We start from the raw sequence: 18,890 nt of genomic DNA, 5'->3' as shown, positions 1-18,890 counted from the left end.
CAAGCCCAGGAGTCAGTCTATGATACAGGCAACCGAAGTTCTAGCCCTGGTTCTGTTCCGTCCCAGTTCCATCATCAAAGATTCTGAGTCACACTGGCTGTCAGGTCCTGTGCTGACTGCTCTTCTGTGTATAATCCCCACTATATTCCATTTGTCATTCCATTTTATGGATGAGGAAACCGAGGCTCAGAGAGGCCAAGAGGCTTGCCCAGGGTCAGAGCTAGTACATGCCACCACCTGAGTGTGAAAAAGCCATCAGGCCCAAAGACACTCTACTGGGAGCTCTGAGTCCATTATTCCGTGGTACCAGGATTCTTTCTTTGTGGCCTGAAACCAGAATTCTTCCCCTGGGGTGAACCACAGCCCCCATTCCCACCCCACCCCACCCAACCACACTCACCTCCAGGTTTCCCAAACACTATGAACCCAGGGCAGCTTTTACCACAATGGTTCCCACAGGGGTTGCCGGTCAATTTTCCCTGCTGGGTTCTCAATTTCCTTTAAGGGGAAGGGGGCTCAGGCCAAGGTGAGGCCAGAGCCACCCCTTCCCAAGCGTCGCCTGTATTAATCTCACACTCTGGCAACAGTGCATCACTTCAGCTTAATTTTATTCCTCTTATAAAGGGGCACAGCACGGGAAATGTTAAAAACAAAAATCAAAAACAAACCAGTTCCTTCCCCAGGCTGGGCCAGGCACACACCCACAGGGGGCAGTGCCCTGGTCACCTTGTCCACCGTTTCTCCTCCATTTCTCCTCGCTGAGAGTTTTGGCCATGAACTCAGGACAGGTATGGTTAATAAAGAGGTTATGTGGGGGGAGAGGGGAAGGCCAGGGGGAGTGAAGGACAAACTCCCACCCACCACCAGCCAGGGCTGGGACGGCTCTGTACAGAGGAAAGGACGCACCAGAGGGGGACACTGTCTTTAGGGGGCTCTCTGGAGCCACGCTGCCTACGAGAAATATTTACATGCATTCGTCACACTGGGGCCAGGTGGGCACCTGGGGGATGCGGGACCGTCAGCCCTCAGATGGTGGTGACTCCCAGGCCCAGTCTCGGCCTCTCTAAATCTGTACAGGTGTGGGCTTCTATTTACAGGCCAGAGACTCAGGGAGGCAAGTCCAGGGTGGCAGTTGGCAGAGGAAAGCCAGGAGAGCCAAGAACACCACTGCTGCCTGAGAGGCAGTCAGCTCTGCTCCCAGCCTGGCTTGATGGGTGGCGGTGCCAAGCCCAAGGGTCGGCCCGAGCTCCCTCGGCCCATGCCACAGGCCTGTCCAGCCCCATTTGCCACCCCATTCTTCCAGGGATCAAGTGGACCAGCCTTTCAGATAAAGTCCCACTGGGTCTGGGCACCTGGAGAGACCGAATCTGGGCTCTAGAAATCACAGCCAGGGACCGGTCCCACCCCCAGCTCGGCTCAGCCGGCCTTGGCCTCCACTGAGCAAAGCCCGGGAGAGTTCTCGAGCCACATGAGCTCTGTCTCTTTTGGAATGTGCTGTGTTCCCAGGAAATGCCAGGGCTTGCAGCACCCCCTCTCAGGAGCACTGGGCTGTCTGCAGGCCCATCTGGCCAGCCCTGCACACTTCACACCGTACCTGGACTGGGGTGAGAGCCCCGCACCCCCATTGCACTGTAGAGAGCTCCAGCTCGTCCTTGGCTGGGCTCTTCGATTGCCCTGCCCCCATCCTGCCCACAGACTGGCCTGAAGGACCCGGCCTGGGCAGACCATTAAACTTCACAAAGATAAAGCCTGGGATTTGGCCGTGGGTCCAGGGCTTCATGCACAAGGCCCTCGGCCTCTCTCTCAAAGGCAAAGGACACAGAAGAGGGGCCGGGGCCAGGAGGCCAAGTCCACAGCCCAAGTCCAAAGCCCGTGCTTGAACTATGAGAAATCAGGCCAGCCAAGGCCACCCCATGTCGGCCTCCAGCCAAACACAGAAGCTGTGCCCACTGGTGGTCACCTGCCCCGATGCCAGTGTCCCTGGGGCCTGTGTGCTCAGGCACTGGTTCCTTCACTTTCCCTGGTTTCTCAGCCTTGGCCTGCCCAGGCCTTCTCACCAGAGCTGCCATCCCTGAGACAGCAGCTCATCAGGGACCAGGTAGAGGGAGGCTGGGTATGCTACAGGGCCTGTGGAGGCCAAGCCCCCTCCCCGCCCTCCTCAAAGGCTCTAGCCGACTAACTTCCTCACGCAACACTGGGCCCTGCCGAAGCGGGCTTCAGGATCTGGAAGGACCCCTGGAGCCTGGCCCTCGCTTCCTTGGGCCCCTCCCTTCCTCAGGCCCCTCCCCTGCAGAAGTCCACTGCCAGGGAACCTTGAAAAGGGAAATAGAAATAAAACTAGGGTGGGCTCCTGACTTGGATCTGGGCTGCGGGTGCGATGTGGGGTGGGAGGGCCAACCAGTCATAATTCACACCACATCCCCTTGGCTCCCAGAGCTCCCACCACAGTACTCGCCCTCAAAGGAGAGCGGTGACTCCACACTTAAAATACTCATAAAATGGCCCCACTTTCAAGGGCAACAAAGGAGAAAGCAGGCTTGGGGCCTGGGATACAACCTCCCCCCTGCTGTCACCTGTTCTAGTCCCTCAATATCTGCCCTTGGGGCTGGGGCATCTGGATGGGCCACTTCCAGCTGTGGGCCGTAGGGCAGCAGCCAGAACTGCTGACTTGTTTGGTCAAATGGGTGGGCGGGGCTGAGGATGCAGAGGGCCCAGGCCGGAGGGCCAGCCCTCACAGGCACTTTGGAAACTTGTGTCCTGGGAGGCAGAATCAGCCCCCTAACTCAGAGCAGGAAAAGGATGCAGGAGACAGGAGACAGACCACGCGCCCCCTCCTCACCCAGGGCCTTTGGTCCAGGGAGACCCAAGCACCCTCCACAGCCCAGGGCCAAATTTCAGAGCCCAATCCTGTCCTCCAGCCTTGGAGAAGTCCCAGGGCTCTCAGTGGGCGAAGGCTGGCCCTGAACCTCTCCCTTTGAGGGCACATTAAGAAGGGAAGCAGTCAGGGGCGAGGCCAGGCCTTAGGTATGAAAAGCCCTAGGAGAGCTGGTGGCAATGTCCCCACGTCACACTTTATTTCAGGAAAGGCAAGTGCCCACCTGTCTTCCCCCAGTGCGTGCAGGGCTATGTGGACTAAGACTGTGCATCTGTGTGGGACCACGTCTGAGAGAGGCTGGGATGGGTGGCAACGTGGCTGGTGTGGGCACCTTGATGTGGGACCAAGTCTAACAGGGTAACTGAGACCCAATATGGGCTGACTGTTCCAACATATCTCTGCCTTCTCCAATGAGCCTGAAAGAGCTCAGTATGATGTGTGTGGTGCCAGTGTGTGCAGGGGGACAGAGAGGCAGACCACACCATCACCACTCAGGCGGCTGTGACTAGTGACTCGGTGTCTGGAGAGTTGGCTAAGCGATGTATGAAGAGACGCACCTTTGGAAGGCGTGTCTCTGACCTGTCTGGATGGACTGGGCGGTCAGCACTGGGTATGCTTTCGTCCTTGCTCCACTTTGTGTGGTATGTGACCAAGTGACAATATGTATAACAGAGTGGGCGGTGGTGTCAGTGCAGAGTCCCCTCACAGGAGGGACATCAGGTGGCCGTCCTCACTGGTGGCTGGCCCTGCACTCTCAGGAAGCCATGTCCTTGGGGAAAGAGGAAGGGAAGCCTGGGGCACGTATGCACTGGGCAGAGGAGAGGGGAGTATAGTCCCACAACCTCTGGGAGGCCAGGAAAAAGCAGGATGGTGACAAAGGACACCCCTCACCCAGGCAAAGAGAGGCCCTGTGACAGGAGTGAGGCTGCAGTGTCTAGATGATTTCAAGGGCTGAGTTTGCGTGTGTTGGTCCCAGAAGCCAGCCAGAGGGCCTCTCTGACCCAGGAAGGAGACTGAGCCAGCCCTTTGGGATTTTTGTAGAGGCTCAGACCATCTCAGGCCCCGTCCCTTCCCCTTCTCCCACCAGCCAATCAGGAGCTTCCTTCCTCCTGTCTAGCTGACGTAAGGTCCCAAAGCCCCAGGCTGGTGAGAGACAAGAGATGAACTCATAAGGACACAGTCCGGGGTAGATGGCAGCACCCCTTCCTCAGGACAATGCATGAGGCTAGCAGCCTGGGCAGGCCAGGGGAGGGAGGGCAGAGAACTGGGCCAGGCCCAGTCCCAGTCCTGGGCCAGTAAGGCTGGGCTGGGACTGGGTGAGGGTGGCTGAGGCTGCAGGGAGGCACTGAGGCTCCGCTAGGCGTAGAACTCCTCCTGCTTGTCAGGCTTCTGGTATGTGACACTCGCCTGCTTGGGCTCCTCCAGTGTGTAGCTGCCTTCGTCCTTCTTCTTCATGCGGTAGACGAGCAGTGTGACCAGGAAGGCGGCAAAGAGGGCGCCCACAACCCCGCCCACAATCACAGCTACGGAGGAAGAGAACAGAGATCAGGGTGCTGAGGCCAGATGGAAGCAGATTAAAGAACTGGAGGACGGGACCTGGGGCCGGGAGTCCTAAACCTGCCAGCAGAGCACAAGAGAAGCAGGGCAAAGCACAGGCTTCATCCCCAAACCACTCCTCACTCCTGCCCTGTAGGGAGAGGTGGGGTCTGCATCAGATGTAAGATGCCAGCTGCTATAAAATGCTCCACTATTTGATAACTGCTAGGAAAGGAAAACCCCTGCCATCTAAACAGCAGCACTTCCCTGTGACAGAGGGCACATTTGAACACAGCTGTGCACAACAGAACCGACCAGTGCAGATGGGAGAGGAAGCTGCAGAGGTGGCACTGTCCCTACGGGGGAACCAGGATTTGGACCACCTGTCCAAAGGCTCTCCAGTAGATGTGGCCAGGGCAAGTCCAAAGGGCCTGGGGTCAAGGGTGGAGGAACAAGCTAAGGGATGGGTCAGAATTAGTACCCAGGAAGCAATGTCCCACGGGGTCAACCAGCATGACCCAGGAAAGCAGGGGTCAGTGAGAGTCCAAGGAAGGGTCGGAAGGCCCTGAGGAAGGTTCCAGAGATGAGAAGGCAGTGAGGGACAGCTAGGGGGAAGGTTAGTGGAGGGGCCAAAGGACAGCGTGGAGTCCCCAGCTTCCCCTTTTGATCTGGCTCCCAGGAAGCCACACCCTGACCACCCTTCCCAGTCCCAAGGGAAACAGGCCTGACTGGCCGCCACACTCCAGGCCCTCACTGAGAGCGCATCCTCACCTACAAGCACCTCCTTCCGCTCCAGGATGCTCTTCTGGGGCAGCTGAGCGGCTGAGCTGCCGGAGTCGATTGAATTGTCCAGGAGGCCGGGGCCCGGGTGGGCGCCTTTGGGTAGCGTTCCAGGTGGAGGGGAGGGCTTGGCCGCAGCACCTCCCACAGCCACCACCTCATTGGCTGTGTCTGGCTGTGTGGTCTCTTCCTCCGGCAGCTCAAAGTCCCCGCTGGGGCCCCCACTCACTGGTACCTCTGGCTCATCCCGGACTGTGGTCAGGACGGACTCCGGAGTCGGGGTCTGCAGAGAAGTGGAGGGAACCCAGAAGTCAAGGCCAAGCAACCTAGACAGCCACACACATAAGCCCCTACTATCACTCCATTCCCCAGAGTGCTGAGTACGCCCCACACCTGGTAAGCAGTGCACTGTGCGGAGAACACTATCCCCACGTGGGCAATGATATTACCTTTAATTTACAGAGCTAAGCTGGGAGAGGTTAAGTGACTTCCCAAGGATACACAACTAATAAGCAGAAGAAAAGCTAAAATCTAGGTCCATCAGCAGAGCACAGTGATGCACGCCTATAATTCCAGCACTCCGGGAGGCTGGGGCAGGAGATTGTAAATTTGAGCTCAGCCTGGGCAACTTAGCAAGATCCTGTCTCAGAATAAAAAGCAAGCAAACAAAGGTTTGGGGATGTAAACTCAGTGCAAAGGCCCTGGGTTCAATCCCCAGGACTACGCCACCTCCCACTCCTACCCTCAAAAAACTAGATCTATGCAACTCCAGAGTCTGTGTTTCCAATCACTCTACTACGCTGCCTCTGTTTTCAGTCTAGCCACATCCTGTCCCCTCCAGCTGTCTTATTAACAATCCTCAGGGGACCCTGGGTGCAACTGCTATGGACTTGGGTCTGGCCCAAGGCAGAGGATGGTCCCTCAGCCAGTCGGAGAGCCCAACTCCACGTCCAGGCAGCCAGCCAGTGACTACAAACCCTAGTGTCACCCTCCACGTGGAGGCAGGACCAGTGTGAGCACTCCTGAGAGCAGAGCAGGGGCTGTGGAAGCCATCAAGGCAAGGGTGCAGCTGTTCAGCCTGAGTATGGGGCCTAGACAAGAAGGCAGTGAGCGTGCTGGGGCTACGCTTGCAGCCTGAGCTCTGGCTCCAAGCCCCGCCACTGCCTTTGCTTCCTGCTCGGCCACGCCTCCTCGAAAGCACCAGGAACCCAACTCTGAGGAACCCAACACAGGGCCCAGTCCCACGGGGACAGATGCTGACTCCAGGAAGCTCTGCCCACAGCCCTGTGGGCCTTCCATGCCCAGCATAGCCACGTGGACCAGGCTTCTGCTCCCCTTGGACCCTTCCATCCTGAGTGGCCCTCGCCCTCCTCTTCCCTCAGTCCCCGCTCACCCTTCCTGTCCTTCACCCCTACATACATGCCCAGCCCTGCAGACTGCCCCATCTCAAGAGCTGACTGCCTAGGTCCCCATCTTGACTCTGGCACTGCTGTGGAGCCCTGGCGAGTAGCCTCCCCTATGTGCCCATCACAGTGGCCCAAGGGTGAGCACAGGGCCAGGGGAGAGGACAGGCCACGGAGAAGCCTGAGCACAGCCAGCCTGGGGACAGGCTCCCCACACAAGTAAGCTCAAGGACCCCACCCACACTGCTCAGCGCCAAGGCACCCTCAGCCAGCAACAGTCACAATGATGATGAGGACAATGACTGTGGCTGAGCCTTTAGTCTGCGCACTGTTGTGCTAAGCACTTTGGAAATGTCACGAAATTTAATTCTCATAATGATGGACTTGCTGTTACTTTCTCCTTTTCACAGGTGAGGAAATGGAGGTACGGGAAGGTTCAGTGACCACCCTAAAGTCACACAGCTGAAAAGTGGTGGCAGGATTTAAGCTGCTGGCTCCTGAAGCTGTGCTCTTCACCGGAACACACGGTTCTGGGCCTCCTAGTGGCACTCCATGCACCCAGTTCCCATCAGCCCATGCCCACACACCCAATCCCCTCCCCATCGGCGTCATGGCCCAGTATCAGAGCCCACCCCTGGCTTTCTGACCCACTCTGCCCCTCCAGCTCCAGCACAGTCCCCACCCTGTGACTTGCACCCACCCCTGGCCCTCCACCCCATCACCCTGCCTGGTTCATCTCCAGCACCTGCCGGTCCTCTCCCTGTCCAGCTACACCCTCCTGCCCAGGCCCTGACCTTTTCTTGTAGCCAGTCCTCTCCCAGTGTCCTCACCTGAGCCACTTCTGTGGGTCCAGGGGCCGTGGTCCCCAGGGGCAAGGTGCTCCTCTCAGGAACATCAGGCTCTTGGGTGGTAGCTGGTCTGGGAAGGGCCCTTGGCCGGGAGGTAGCTGTGCTGACCAGCCTGGGCGTTGGGGCCTCCGTGTCCAAGACAGCCACTGTGGTGGGGGGTGAGGGGGCCGCAGGGGTGGTGGCCTGGGCTGTGGCAGCCGTGGTCAGTGGAAGAGGCAGAAGCCTCCGTATGCCAGTGGTCCTTATGACAGCAGTGGTGGCCGTGGAAGGGGGTTCTGCGGGAGTGCTGGGGGCAGCAGTGGCCACAGTGGCAGGAGCTGTGGCCATCATGGTCAGGGCCCCCGTGGTTGCAGTAGTAGTTGTCACGGTGGTGGAGACGGTGGTAGCCCTCTGGCTGGGCTCTTCTGGAAGCTCTGTCACCACTGGAGGACTGGTGACCGGCTCTGGGGTGGGATGGTCAGAGGGAAGCTCTTCAAATGGGGTGCCAACAGGCTGGATGTCCGTGGTGGGCAGCACTGCAGGTGTGGTAGACACGGCCAGGGCCACTTCCGGGCTGAACCGCATGGCTGTCTCAATGCCCGACTCCTGCTCGAAGTCTGAAGAGGTAGGGAGAGGGAGAAAGCTAGGGAGCCGGGTAACGTGAGGGGATGAGGATCCCAGGTAAGCAGGGGTCATCTAGGTGAACCGCCACCAAGTTTCCAGGAAAACGTGAGGGAAAGGAGGAAAACACAGCCTGATTTGCAGCTGGCTGATGCTCTCCTGCTCCTCTGCACCTCACCACACTTTCTCCGGGAAGACTTCCTGTCTATCCAGGCTACCCAGCCTGGAGGTCCTATCAGCTCGAATCCAAGCAGCATCAATGAAGTTGCTACTGGCTGCAGATCTTGCTTTGGGTTAAAAGGAGCAGAGGCATGGTGTTTGGGAAGTGTCAGGTGCACGCCCACTGCAAGCCTGAGGCAGTGAGGGCCTCTCCCAGAGGCCTGGGCAGAGGGCAAGAGGGAGAATGGGCCACCTGGCTGAGTCAATGCCACCAGGATAAGCAAAGGAACTTGGGGGGAAATGAGGTGAGAGGAGTGAGGAGGGGCTGGGAAAGTGTCCAAGAGAAGCCCAGAACTCTGGGGACTGAAGAGGCAGAGGAGAGGAGGGAGGGAGACTCATTAGGGAAGGGTCTTTACCAAGACTAACGTGGACAAAGCTTCTAGGAGTGGGCTAGCGGGAGATGAGGAGCTGGAGGAAGCCGGCTCCACAGCATGTGGCCCAGGTATCAGCAGACACCATCCTGTCCTCTACCGGGATCACCCACCTACCATTTCTGGAGCTCCTTCCCCTGCAGACCCTGACTTTGAGTGCCCAAGAGGAATGAGTGTTTTTCCCCATCTACAAGGAAGAATATGGAGACAGCAGCAGCAAGGCCATGATGAAGCTGCCTAACCTTACACTGCTCTATCCGACCCACAGCCTGACACACCTTCGCCAGGGTAGAGCCACCCACCAGTGGCCTGGGTACCACTGATCCTTCATTCCTGTCTTAGCCCTGCCCTGACACAGCTGACCCAAAATGGGATCACTGAGGGGCCTCTGTCTCCGACACGGGCCAGAGGGCTGCAGAGAGACCCCAGCAACATGGAGATTCAGAGACAAGAGGCCATGGGGAGCTGGGAGTCCCCAGTACTAAGGCCCCTCTGGCCTGGTTCACTGCCAGGGAGGATGCTCTGCCCTTTGGGAGCCCAGCCTGACCTCTGTATCACGGGAGGACTGAGTGAGTTCCCAGGGGCGGGGCATCGATGCACACTGGTCATTACAGGCAGGCAGGGACACAGGGAGGTACTTACAGCCGGAGCCCGACCCTGAGTAGAGGTCATCCAGTTCATCATCGGGAAAGGAGTCATCATCCCCAGAGCCCTCCAGGTCCACAGGCCTCTCAAAGTTCTCACTGCGCCAGCGCTGAGCCTGGAAAGGCGGGACAAGCACAGGCCTCAGGTCCGGAGGCCAGCAGCCTGGACACACCCAGAGGGATGGCAGGCGTGTTGGAGGGCTAAGTGACATCCACATGGGCAACACGGGAGCAGCCCCATCTCCTGCCTGATGGCCACCACTAGAAACCCCTGGCAGCCCCTCCATCCCCCGCTCAGAATCCCTGAATGGTGGTAGAACCTTGTTTAGGGCCAGTCAGTTTTAAGTCTAAGTCCTGGTTCCTTTCATTAAATGTGGGGCCTGAGGGAAGTTATCTCATCCCTTCATGCCTAAGTTTACTCGTTTGGAAAATAAGAGCATGCGCCTTGTCAAGCTGTGCACGTGAAACACACTAGATAATTCACAGGCAGCACTGGCGTATCCCATGTGCAGAGAACGCTTGGCACAGGTTGGCTGTCACCCTCTATGTGGCCAGTGTCATCCATCCACATACAGGTGCCCACCGTTGACAAGAGCCCACAAAGCCCTCCAGACAGGATTGGGATACAAAAGGCATCAGCCCAATGAACAGACGAAAGAACTGAGATGCAGCTGCCCAGGCCACCGGAAGGCAGGGGATGTGTGAGATTCAGCCCCTGCTTGGGGCCCTAAGCGGTACCACAAATTCCCCAAGGCAGGGCACTTACTACTATTGTACCCAGTAGACACAGTTGTGGGGAGGTTCAGGACTCAGGGAGGGCAATTCCTTGGTGGGGAAGCAGAAGGCGGAAAGCAGAACAGGCTCCAGCCTAGCTATGGGTCAGCTCTCTGCCCCCCAGCCCAGAATAAGCACAGGGCCCACAGGCTGCCCCCACCTCCAGGGGCAAGGAGGCCAGGCTGGGTGAGGGGTAGCTCCAAGGGCCCACCTCACCAGGCCTCTGCTCCTGGGTCCAATCTTTCCCCTTGCCCTCCCCGGCAACACTAGAGCAGGAGCCAGAGCTAAGGAACTCCAAGCCAGGACAGCAGAGCCCCAGAGGGGGTCATGGCTCTGCTCTGCAGCTCTAGTCACAGTCCTGCACCCTAAGAGCTCTCAGAGAGAAGTCAGGTTACTCCTGGCACCTGGATATGAATGATATGGATGTGGCATTTGAGTTTTAAACACCGAAATGGGAAGGAAGAGGCAGCTTCAGCAACAGGAAGAGAAAATGCCAAGAGTGAGCCCAAGGTAAGGAAGTGCAGTCACTGCCCTCGAAACTGGCCCTGCCCACCCCCCAGTCACCCCCAGCACTCTGGTCCCATGCTGCTCCATGCCTCCTTCAGTCCTGTCTCCATCCCTTTATCCTCAAACTGGGTGCAGCTAGCTCCCATCCCACCTCGCTTCTTCTGAGAAGCCTCCTACTTTGGACTTTCAGAGAACCTGGTGGTCCTGATTTACATCACTGCCGCTTTGCTTGGGGTTCACATGTCCACAGTCTGTGCCCAACCCCCGGACAAAATAGCTCCTTGACGAAGGCAACATGTGTCCACGTCTAGCAAGGTGCCTGGCATGGAGTAGTTTCGGAACATATTTGTTAAGGATGGAGTTAAAGTTAGAGGCCAGGAAGGGCAGAGTAGGCTGGAGCAGGGGCCCAATCACAGAAGGGTTTTAGGGTTTTGCAGATTTTCTCTTGGAAACTGGTCGCTGCATATCAGAATTTTGTGAGAGCTGAATGCAGGGGTCCAGCAGGTCTCAGTGCCTGAGCATCTGCAATGTTTGACTGGCAGTGGAAGCCGTGAAAGGTATATGAGCAGGAGAGGGGCTGCATCAGCCCTTCATGCACAGCCTCTCACACTCCTGCCACCAATAGGCCACCTTCTGGAGTTCACTCAGAGCCAGAGACAGGATCTCAGTGCTGGCTTCCTGCCCCCAGCCTCAACCACCTGCTCCAAGCTCTGTACAACCCAGCCAGGGCAGGGAGCCAGAAGATGCCCCAACACCACACACACACACACACACACACACACACACACACACACACGTTGTGAAGTAATGAATTAATCAGTATTTACTTTCTACCAGTGAGTCATGGAGTGGAACAATTAGCGTAATTGTTCCCGTGACTAATTGCTGGGTATTCCTCCTTTTTAGACATTCCAGGAGTTCAGAGCAGCCACTGTCCAGGTGTTTGCTGCTCCCATCTGCACCCAGAGGAACAAATTCCCAGGAGCACAAGCTGAAGTCCCCCGGGGATTTTCTGCCTCCTGGGTACTAAAGCAGAAACAGGGCTTGGGCTGCTGCCCATGGGCAAGGCCATCTTCACTTTCCATTCCTCAGGCAGCTGGGGAATGACCAGGAGGCCATTAGCGGAGAGGAAGGATTTTGAGAAGTCAGTGTTTCCTGAGACCCCAAAACAGGGGTAAGTGTGGGAGCCAAACAGAGTCAAGTTTCCATGGTGACTAGTGCCATGCAGCAGCCCCCAACACCCTGACTCTGGAAAGATCTGCAGAAAACCCAAAGAGTCTACTACCTCCCAAAGGCACAGAGACCCTGAAGATGACACACCCAGAGACACAGAGAACACAGAGACAAAGCCCAACACACTCACCTAAAGGCAGCCACAGCAAGGCAGTGTGTCAGAGTGCCTTTGGTGCACACAGCACTGCAAGAGAGGGAAGTGGCGGGGTGGGGGTGTACTGTGCAGCTCTGAGGCTCAGAGACAAGCATCAAGCCTCCTGCGAATCCATCAGCCTCCACTCAGGTAGCTCTCACCTAGATACTATTCATCCCTAGCTCAGTAGCCATCGACATGACAACTGTTACCATGACGACCATCTCCTCCACGGTAAGGACCATGAGCTGCAGCTCCCCACAGAGATGGGGGGGTAGGGGAGAGGGAGAGATCCTGGAGGAACAGAGGGGGAGAATGGAAACAGGGATGGAGAGGCAGAGGACAGAGGGGGGCCAGGGGAAGAGGGGCACAGGGCAGGGAAGGGGCAGAGGGAAGGCGAGAAGGCAAGAGTCAGGAGGTGGTAGAAAGCCCTCACATCTTTAATTCAGCCTCTTGCTGATCAGACAAGGCTAGGGAAAGGGCTACCTCAGTGATTTTCCAAGCCTGCATCCAAAAGAACATTCTTCCCGAATAATAAACAGCCCCCAGATGAGGTGGGGAGGGTGGCTGGGGGGACTCAACACTGAGGACAGCCAAGGCCTGTGGGGGGTGGCTTCTTGTGGAGTGCCAAGGGGAGGGGAATGGAAATGGCTTCGCAGACAGCAAGGAACGTCTTAGAAAGGAGGGTGACAAACAGCCTCTAACCCGTATATGACCTCCACATTTGCATAACTTTATACATAATGTACATAATTATCCATGCTATTCCCTTAAAGCAGAACTAAATCCAAATGCCCCCGACCCTGCTGGCTTCTCCTGGACCCACACCGTGACCCTCCAGGTAAATTCACACCCCCCTCACCTCGCAGAGTGGCACACACCCTTCCCAGCGTGGGCACACACATGAGCATGCACACACACACACACCTCACAGTTAACAGTGTTTGCCAACCCCAACCTGTACATTCTGTAGATCTTATTGGGAATATAGCCCAATGCACTCCAGCACACACCTCCCGTCTGCTACACCCTGAGCTGCACATACACACACATCCCATGGGCACTTGTGGACTGTCCTCAGCTCACAGATGCCCCATATAAACCTAAGCAAAGAACATGCCCACCCGGAAGTACCTAACCTCCTGCTTCCTTCCACCACCAACTCCAGGGCAGACACCCTGCAGAGGATACCAGGTGGGCTTCTGGGGATCTGACATTGGGGCCCAGAGGAGTCATGGAGGTCTGGGGGCTCCAGCAGAGGGCCTGCCTGCCAGGTGCTGGGAATACCCAACATGTGCTGCCTCCTTGATCCCCATCCCACAGATGCAGATGCTGAGGCTGGGTCAGGGTTGAGGTATGAACACCAGTCCTTGGTCTCTGACACCCTTGCCCCAAATACTCTGAGGCTACCCAAACCCACCGCTCCTCCTGAGCCAGGATTCCTACACCTGTGACCAGAGCTCCACTCCCTCACAGCCATCCATACCACCCAATGTCCAAACTACCTCCCAGCTCCCAGCACACATCGTGAGCTCCCAGCCCCCAACCTGCTGCCACCTGGCTTGGTGGCCACATCCCTGAACAGACCTCACCCTACCAGGTACACACACCTGTGCCCACCTCCAGGCCCCTCACACATACACACTGACAGTCCTGGGAATACACAAGTACACAGGCACACTGCCGGGTAGATATGGCATCCTGCCCAACAGACTGACACCACTGCCACTCTCCTCCCAGCCTGTCACCCCAGCAGGACTGACTGGCAGCCTCATCCCAGAGAACCCCTCAGGATTCCAGCCCAGGACAGCCATCCCAGCAGTGACCAGCAGGTCCCCTGCTTACCACCCCCACACACCTTACTCTCTTCAGTTTCAGAGCCTCTGGGGAGCTGACTGGTCCCCTCTGGGCTGCCCTCTCTCTGTGGACCACAGCCAGGGCTGGCGTGAGGAACGTCCGAATTCAGCTAAAAGTCAGACAAGTCCATGCCCTTCCACACTCACCATCCACTCTGAGGGCAGAGGACATGCTCAGGGGAGCCGGGCCACCTCCCTCAGCCCCAGCCCCTCCAAACCTGATGAAGGCTAGGTCTTTCGTGCCCAGCCCCCATGGCCTTCCCCTGTCCAATAGACGGGGTGGCACAGATGTGACCCCTCAATCTACCTCCTCCTCTTACGCCTGCTGGCTGCAGGCGAGTCACTTAATCTCTCCACACCTCAGTTGTCTTCTCTGTAAAATGGAGAGGATAAAAGAGGGGTGGCTGTGAGGATTAAGCTCACACAGGTAACAAACACAGGCCCCTAAAACAAGCCAAAGCAGCACAAAGGGATGCAGCCAAGGTTATTTTTAGTTGCACGCTCGGAGCTCTATGACCATCTCTGGAAACTTATCTCATTTAAGCTTCAACCTCCTCATGAGACAGTAAATGTAGATGAGGCTATTAATGCCCAGAGAAACTGAGTGGCAGTGCCTGTGCCACACACACCGGGGGAGAGAGAAAAGGAGCAAATGGGAGAGGCAGGAGAGGGCAAGCCACAGAGACAGACCCAGACACACAAATCAGGTCAGCTGGCAGGGGGCCGGGAGCCCAGCACCCTGAGCCACACTAATCTCGCTGCAAAAGCTAAGAGCACAATCAAGAGTAATTAGCTCAACCCCGGCTTCCTTCCCCTAATTAGCCAGACTCGGGCGCCACTCCCCTGGTGCCTAGACGTGATGTGAGCAGCGGCCTTAGGTTCAGAGAGTCTTGGGTTCAAGTCTAGCCCTGCGAACTTGCTGGGTGACTCTGGGCAAGTTGCTTGGCCTCTGTAAGCCTGCTTCTTTAACTGGGGAGCAAAAATAACTCAGCCTTCAGAGAGCTACTGTGAGAATTGAGTAAGACAATGTACCAAAAGTGCTCACTGCAGGTCACAGCCAGAGCTCTGTACAGTATCTGTACAGTATCAGTACAGTATTCCCATGGCGCAGTTCCCACATCAGGCCACAATTTTAAAGCTGAACCAGGCCTGAGAGATCCCTAAGTTCAAGCCCTTCTGCCAACAAATGGGGAAACTAGGGCACAAAGATGGGGAAGCCTTGCATTATCCCACCCCTGAGGAGTGGCTGGGAATGAGACCACCAACCAGCATGCAGAGAGGTAAAGCAATCCACCCAAAGACACACCGTGACCATAACCAGCTCCTGAAAGAAGGGTGGGTAGAGCAGGGATCTCAGCAAAGCCCTCTGGACCCCTGCAGTCTCCGTCCCCAAAAGGACCTCGGTCCTGTGAGAACGCAGTGCCCCTCACGCTCACTAGCTCCACCCCGGAGACCCAGAGCGTCACCGCAGGAATGTGGGTCAGGGCCAGGCCCTGGGCAGCAGGACGGCCAAGGGGCTGCACAATAGATGGCCTGGGCTGGTGGGGGGGATACCTCGGTCCTCACCCCTGCTGGGCTACAGCTGGCCTGGCTGGGAACCCAGCACCACCCACACCCACTTGCTGCTGGCCATGCGGGGCAGGACGACAGGGGAGGGGTGGAGAAGCCCTGCTGAGGCCCTCCTTCCACAGCCAGCAAGGCCCAGACACACACCTGCCTGGCCACCGTGCCTTCCCCCACCTCTCCTTCAGCCACAAGTCATCTCAGGGGACGGCACCCCTCTTTGGGCCATCGCACCACAGCCAGCTTCTCCTCGGAGGTCCTGCTGCAGATCCCCTCCCCGCCCAGGCTCTCCTGTCAGCTCTAGCCTTTCTCCACCACCTCACCTAGGCTCCCAACATCCTCCCAGAGCCCCCTCCCATGCCCCAGACCAACAGGAGAGCAGGTGGCACCCTGGCTCAGGAGGCATACATGTCTCTCCCTGCCTCCTTGCTTTGCCCCACTTGTAAAATGACAGCTCAGGCCTAGCCATCCTGACAGGCTGTGCTCGCTAGAAGTCAGGCCTTGAGTCAAGGAGATCCAGGGCAATGTTACTTATAAGGAGGAAAAGGGGGAACAACCTACGGCCCACAACAGAGGACTAGTTAAATAAGTGAGGGCACAACCTCAATGCAGGATAGTATGCAGTTGTCAACAAATGTGTTTACACAAATCCACACTAATTGGGCCCCTAAAAACTCTGAATGCATCACAGAAGGCTTTTTTTTTTTTTAACTTGCTCCAAAGAATAATTAAGAATACGGGGAAAGCAGTACAGCTGGGCTGCTGGAAGGATTGCCAGACGCTCCATCCCTCAGTGCCCATGGCCCTGGACAGGCATCTAGTCTCCCAGCCTGCTGTGCCTGTTAAACAAAGGTAATGATAACCGCCTGGCAAGCTGCTCTGGATGAGGCTGGCATGCCCACACTTGAGTGCTGGCTGTTAATGCTGTTATCACCGTTAAGTTTAAAAAGTAGGTTACAAAATGCACTTGGAACCTGCTTCTGTTTTAATAAACTCACTACTAGAGTTTAGTGACTTTCCAGACCCTGAATTTGGAAGGTTCCAGGAGTGTCTCCAGGTGAGGAGGTCACAGGGCGGTATCTGAAGCTTCCAATTTTTTCCAGAATCGCAGCATTTTGGGGGTTAGAAACAGCACGCTTGTCTGCCACTCTCCACCAGGCTGGACCCCTCCAGAGTGACCGCAGAGCAGGGAGCAGGGATGAAAGGACACAGTGCCTCCAAGGAGCTGGCAGGCCGTCTCCCCGCAGGCAGGCTGGCTGGCTGGCAGGCCCACTCCCTCCCCTGGCATTGGCCTGTCTGGTGTCCACCTGGGAGAGCGCCCAGGGCAAGAGCCCAGTTCCTGGCTACACCTGACAGACAAGTCCTCGCCCACTGGGACAGAGGATGTCACCTGGGCCCTGGGAAGACCAGAACCCTCCTCACTCCACACCAGGACCTCTGTCACTGCTCCACCTGTCCCAGCCACTTGCCGTCTCACATCAACCTCTAGGCCACTGACACCGCCTACTGATTCCTGTCCCCAGGCTTGTGCTGAGAGCAGGATCCCCCCATGCAGGTCTCCTTTCCAGACTTGCTCCTCCTCGCTCCTCCATAGGAAGGTTCTGGGAACCTGAGCTCCTTCAAAGACACCCTGCCCCGCCAGCACCCATGTGACTGTTCATCAGCACAGCTGCCACTTATGGGCACCAGCTGTGTGCCAAACACCCTGCCAGCACTTGGAGACCTACACCCACAAGACAGATGCACCCCCATGACTCCCTCAACCCCTCTGTGGGCCTGCCTACGTCACATCCACAGCCCTCCACGTCCCCGACCCAGATGAGGGCATCCTTGCCTGGGGACTCTAGCTCCCCTGTATTGTTGCCTGCCGAGGCAGCCCATCAGCCATGCTCCCAGGGCTCCCACAGGTGCCTCCCACCAGATCCACTGAGCCCCTGAGCCACCCAGGAAGTGCGTACCACTGGCCTCACGTACACGAGAGACTGACATTCATGCCACCAGTGAAGCTGTCAAGTCCCAACTCCTGAACCTCTGAAGGTGCAGGTGGGGATCCCAGTCTGTGACACAATTTGTCACTCTGGCCATTTTTCTGGAGGGAGCCTGGGCCAATCTGCCCTCCCCAGCACCTTGCACAGACAGGAGGACAAGTGACTGGTATGGCATGCTGACCTGACAGGTGGCCCAGAGCAGGTGAGCAGACCCACCCAGCACCCCAGTGACTCACCAGCAGGTGTCTCTCGGACTGAGTCTCCAGGCTCCCCACCATCCTTGCCAACAAACTAACGAGAGCTGCTGCTCCTGCAGTTCTGAGGCTCGATGGCATAACCAGTGGACCTCAGCTTCCCGCTCCCTAACCGGTGCCTGGGCCAGTCCCTCCACCCCACTGGGCCTCAGTCTGCCCTTCTACAAAATGGGACTGATGACCCCGAAGACATCCAGATACCAGCCACAATATACCGAGTGGCTAATGGGCACTTAGCAGTGTCCCCACTCCAAGCTCACCTCCCTGATCACCAGAACCCAAGCATCCCCCAACACACTCCACCTGTTGTCAGAACCCCTGTGAGGGCTGCCCCTCACAGCTCTCCACTGCCTGAAATTAATGTCTTTGTTTCCCTGTTTGATGTCTGTCCCCCCTCACCAGCGCCTGAGGGCAGTGACCAGGTCTGTGTGGTCATTTCTCTGCCCCAGGACCCAGGAGAGTCATCCTCTGTCACTGTCTTTCCAGTCAGCCCTGGGGTAAAGTCACCGCTGACCACATCGCCCACCTCTCCCCACAGTGGGAGCCCGGCCAGGCCCTTTCCTGCTCTTTGCTTCAGTCTCCCCTTGCATAAAACCAGGGGACAGACTAGGTTCCCTCCAACCCCTCCAAAACCTAGCCAGGGGGACACCGAGGGAACTGGGGAGGAGAGGCGAAACTGAGACAGGTGCCAGCATATTTTGTCATTAAATATCTACGCAAATTATATATACGTAAAAGCATGCAGATACGAGGGCTCCCAGGGGACCCTGCAATTCTGGCCACTTTTCAAGCAGCCTTGTGCTGGGAGCAGCTAGCATCTACAGACACCCACTGAGCACTAGGTCCCGTGCTGACACTGCTCCTGGTCATCCTCTCAGGACCAGGTGAAATGGGCTCCTTACTCCTAGGTTTGCAAGAGGTCAGTGCACCACGGTGGACGTCAGGGTGGGAGCTAAGAAGAGGGGGTACAAGGCAGGTGGGCATGGGAGCCAGTGGTGGGGATAGGGTAGGAGTGCAGAAAGAGACCCCACTGCCACATCTGGTCCAACACCCCCAGGACCAGCTCTCAGAGCTGAGGGGCCCTCTTCTGACCTCAGGGACCCCATGTAGCCTGGTGAGGGGCTCCAGGAGCCTCATCAGCCCTAGATCTCCACAGGCTGAGGCAGCCTCCTCCAGGAAATGGCACAGCTCCTGCTGAGGCCAGCGGAGGGAGGCCGAGCCCTGCCAGCCATCCCCGGAGACTGCCCCACTCCTACATGGTCCCCAGGCACAAGCAGGACACACGCTCAGTGAACATGCATCTAGG

General features: G+C 57.2%; 1 protein-coding gene across 1 annotated transcript; it reads right to left on the bottom strand.

Annotated features, from left to right (window-relative positions):
- Positions 1 to 591: 591 nt before the first annotated feature.
- Sdc3 (syndecan 3) lies at positions 592 to 15,109 on the bottom strand. Its single transcript, XM_033767499.1, has 5 exons — positions 15,086 to 15,109; positions 9,275 to 9,392; positions 7,425 to 8,038; positions 5,183 to 5,474; positions 592 to 4,398 (listed from the first exon to the last, which is right to left on the bottom strand). The coding sequence occupies exons 1-5, from the start codon at positions 15,092 to 15,094 to the stop codon at positions 4,232 to 4,234; spliced, it is 1,200 nt and encodes a 399-aa protein (XP_033623390.1). The 5' UTR covers positions 15,095 to 15,109; the 3' UTR covers positions 592 to 4,231.
- Between the last annotated feature and the right edge of the window lie 3,781 nt (positions 15,110 to 18,890).

Source organism: Fukomys damarensis, unplaced genomic scaffold (assembly GCF_012274545.1).
Source record: "Fukomys damarensis isolate Sample0158 unplaced genomic scaffold, DMR_v1.0_HiC HiC_scaffold_23, whole genome shotgun sequence".
Lineage (NCBI taxonomy): Eukaryota > Metazoa > Chordata > Mammalia > Rodentia > Bathyergidae > Fukomys > Fukomys damarensis.
This window is presented reverse-complemented; position numbering and strand designations above follow the sequence as displayed.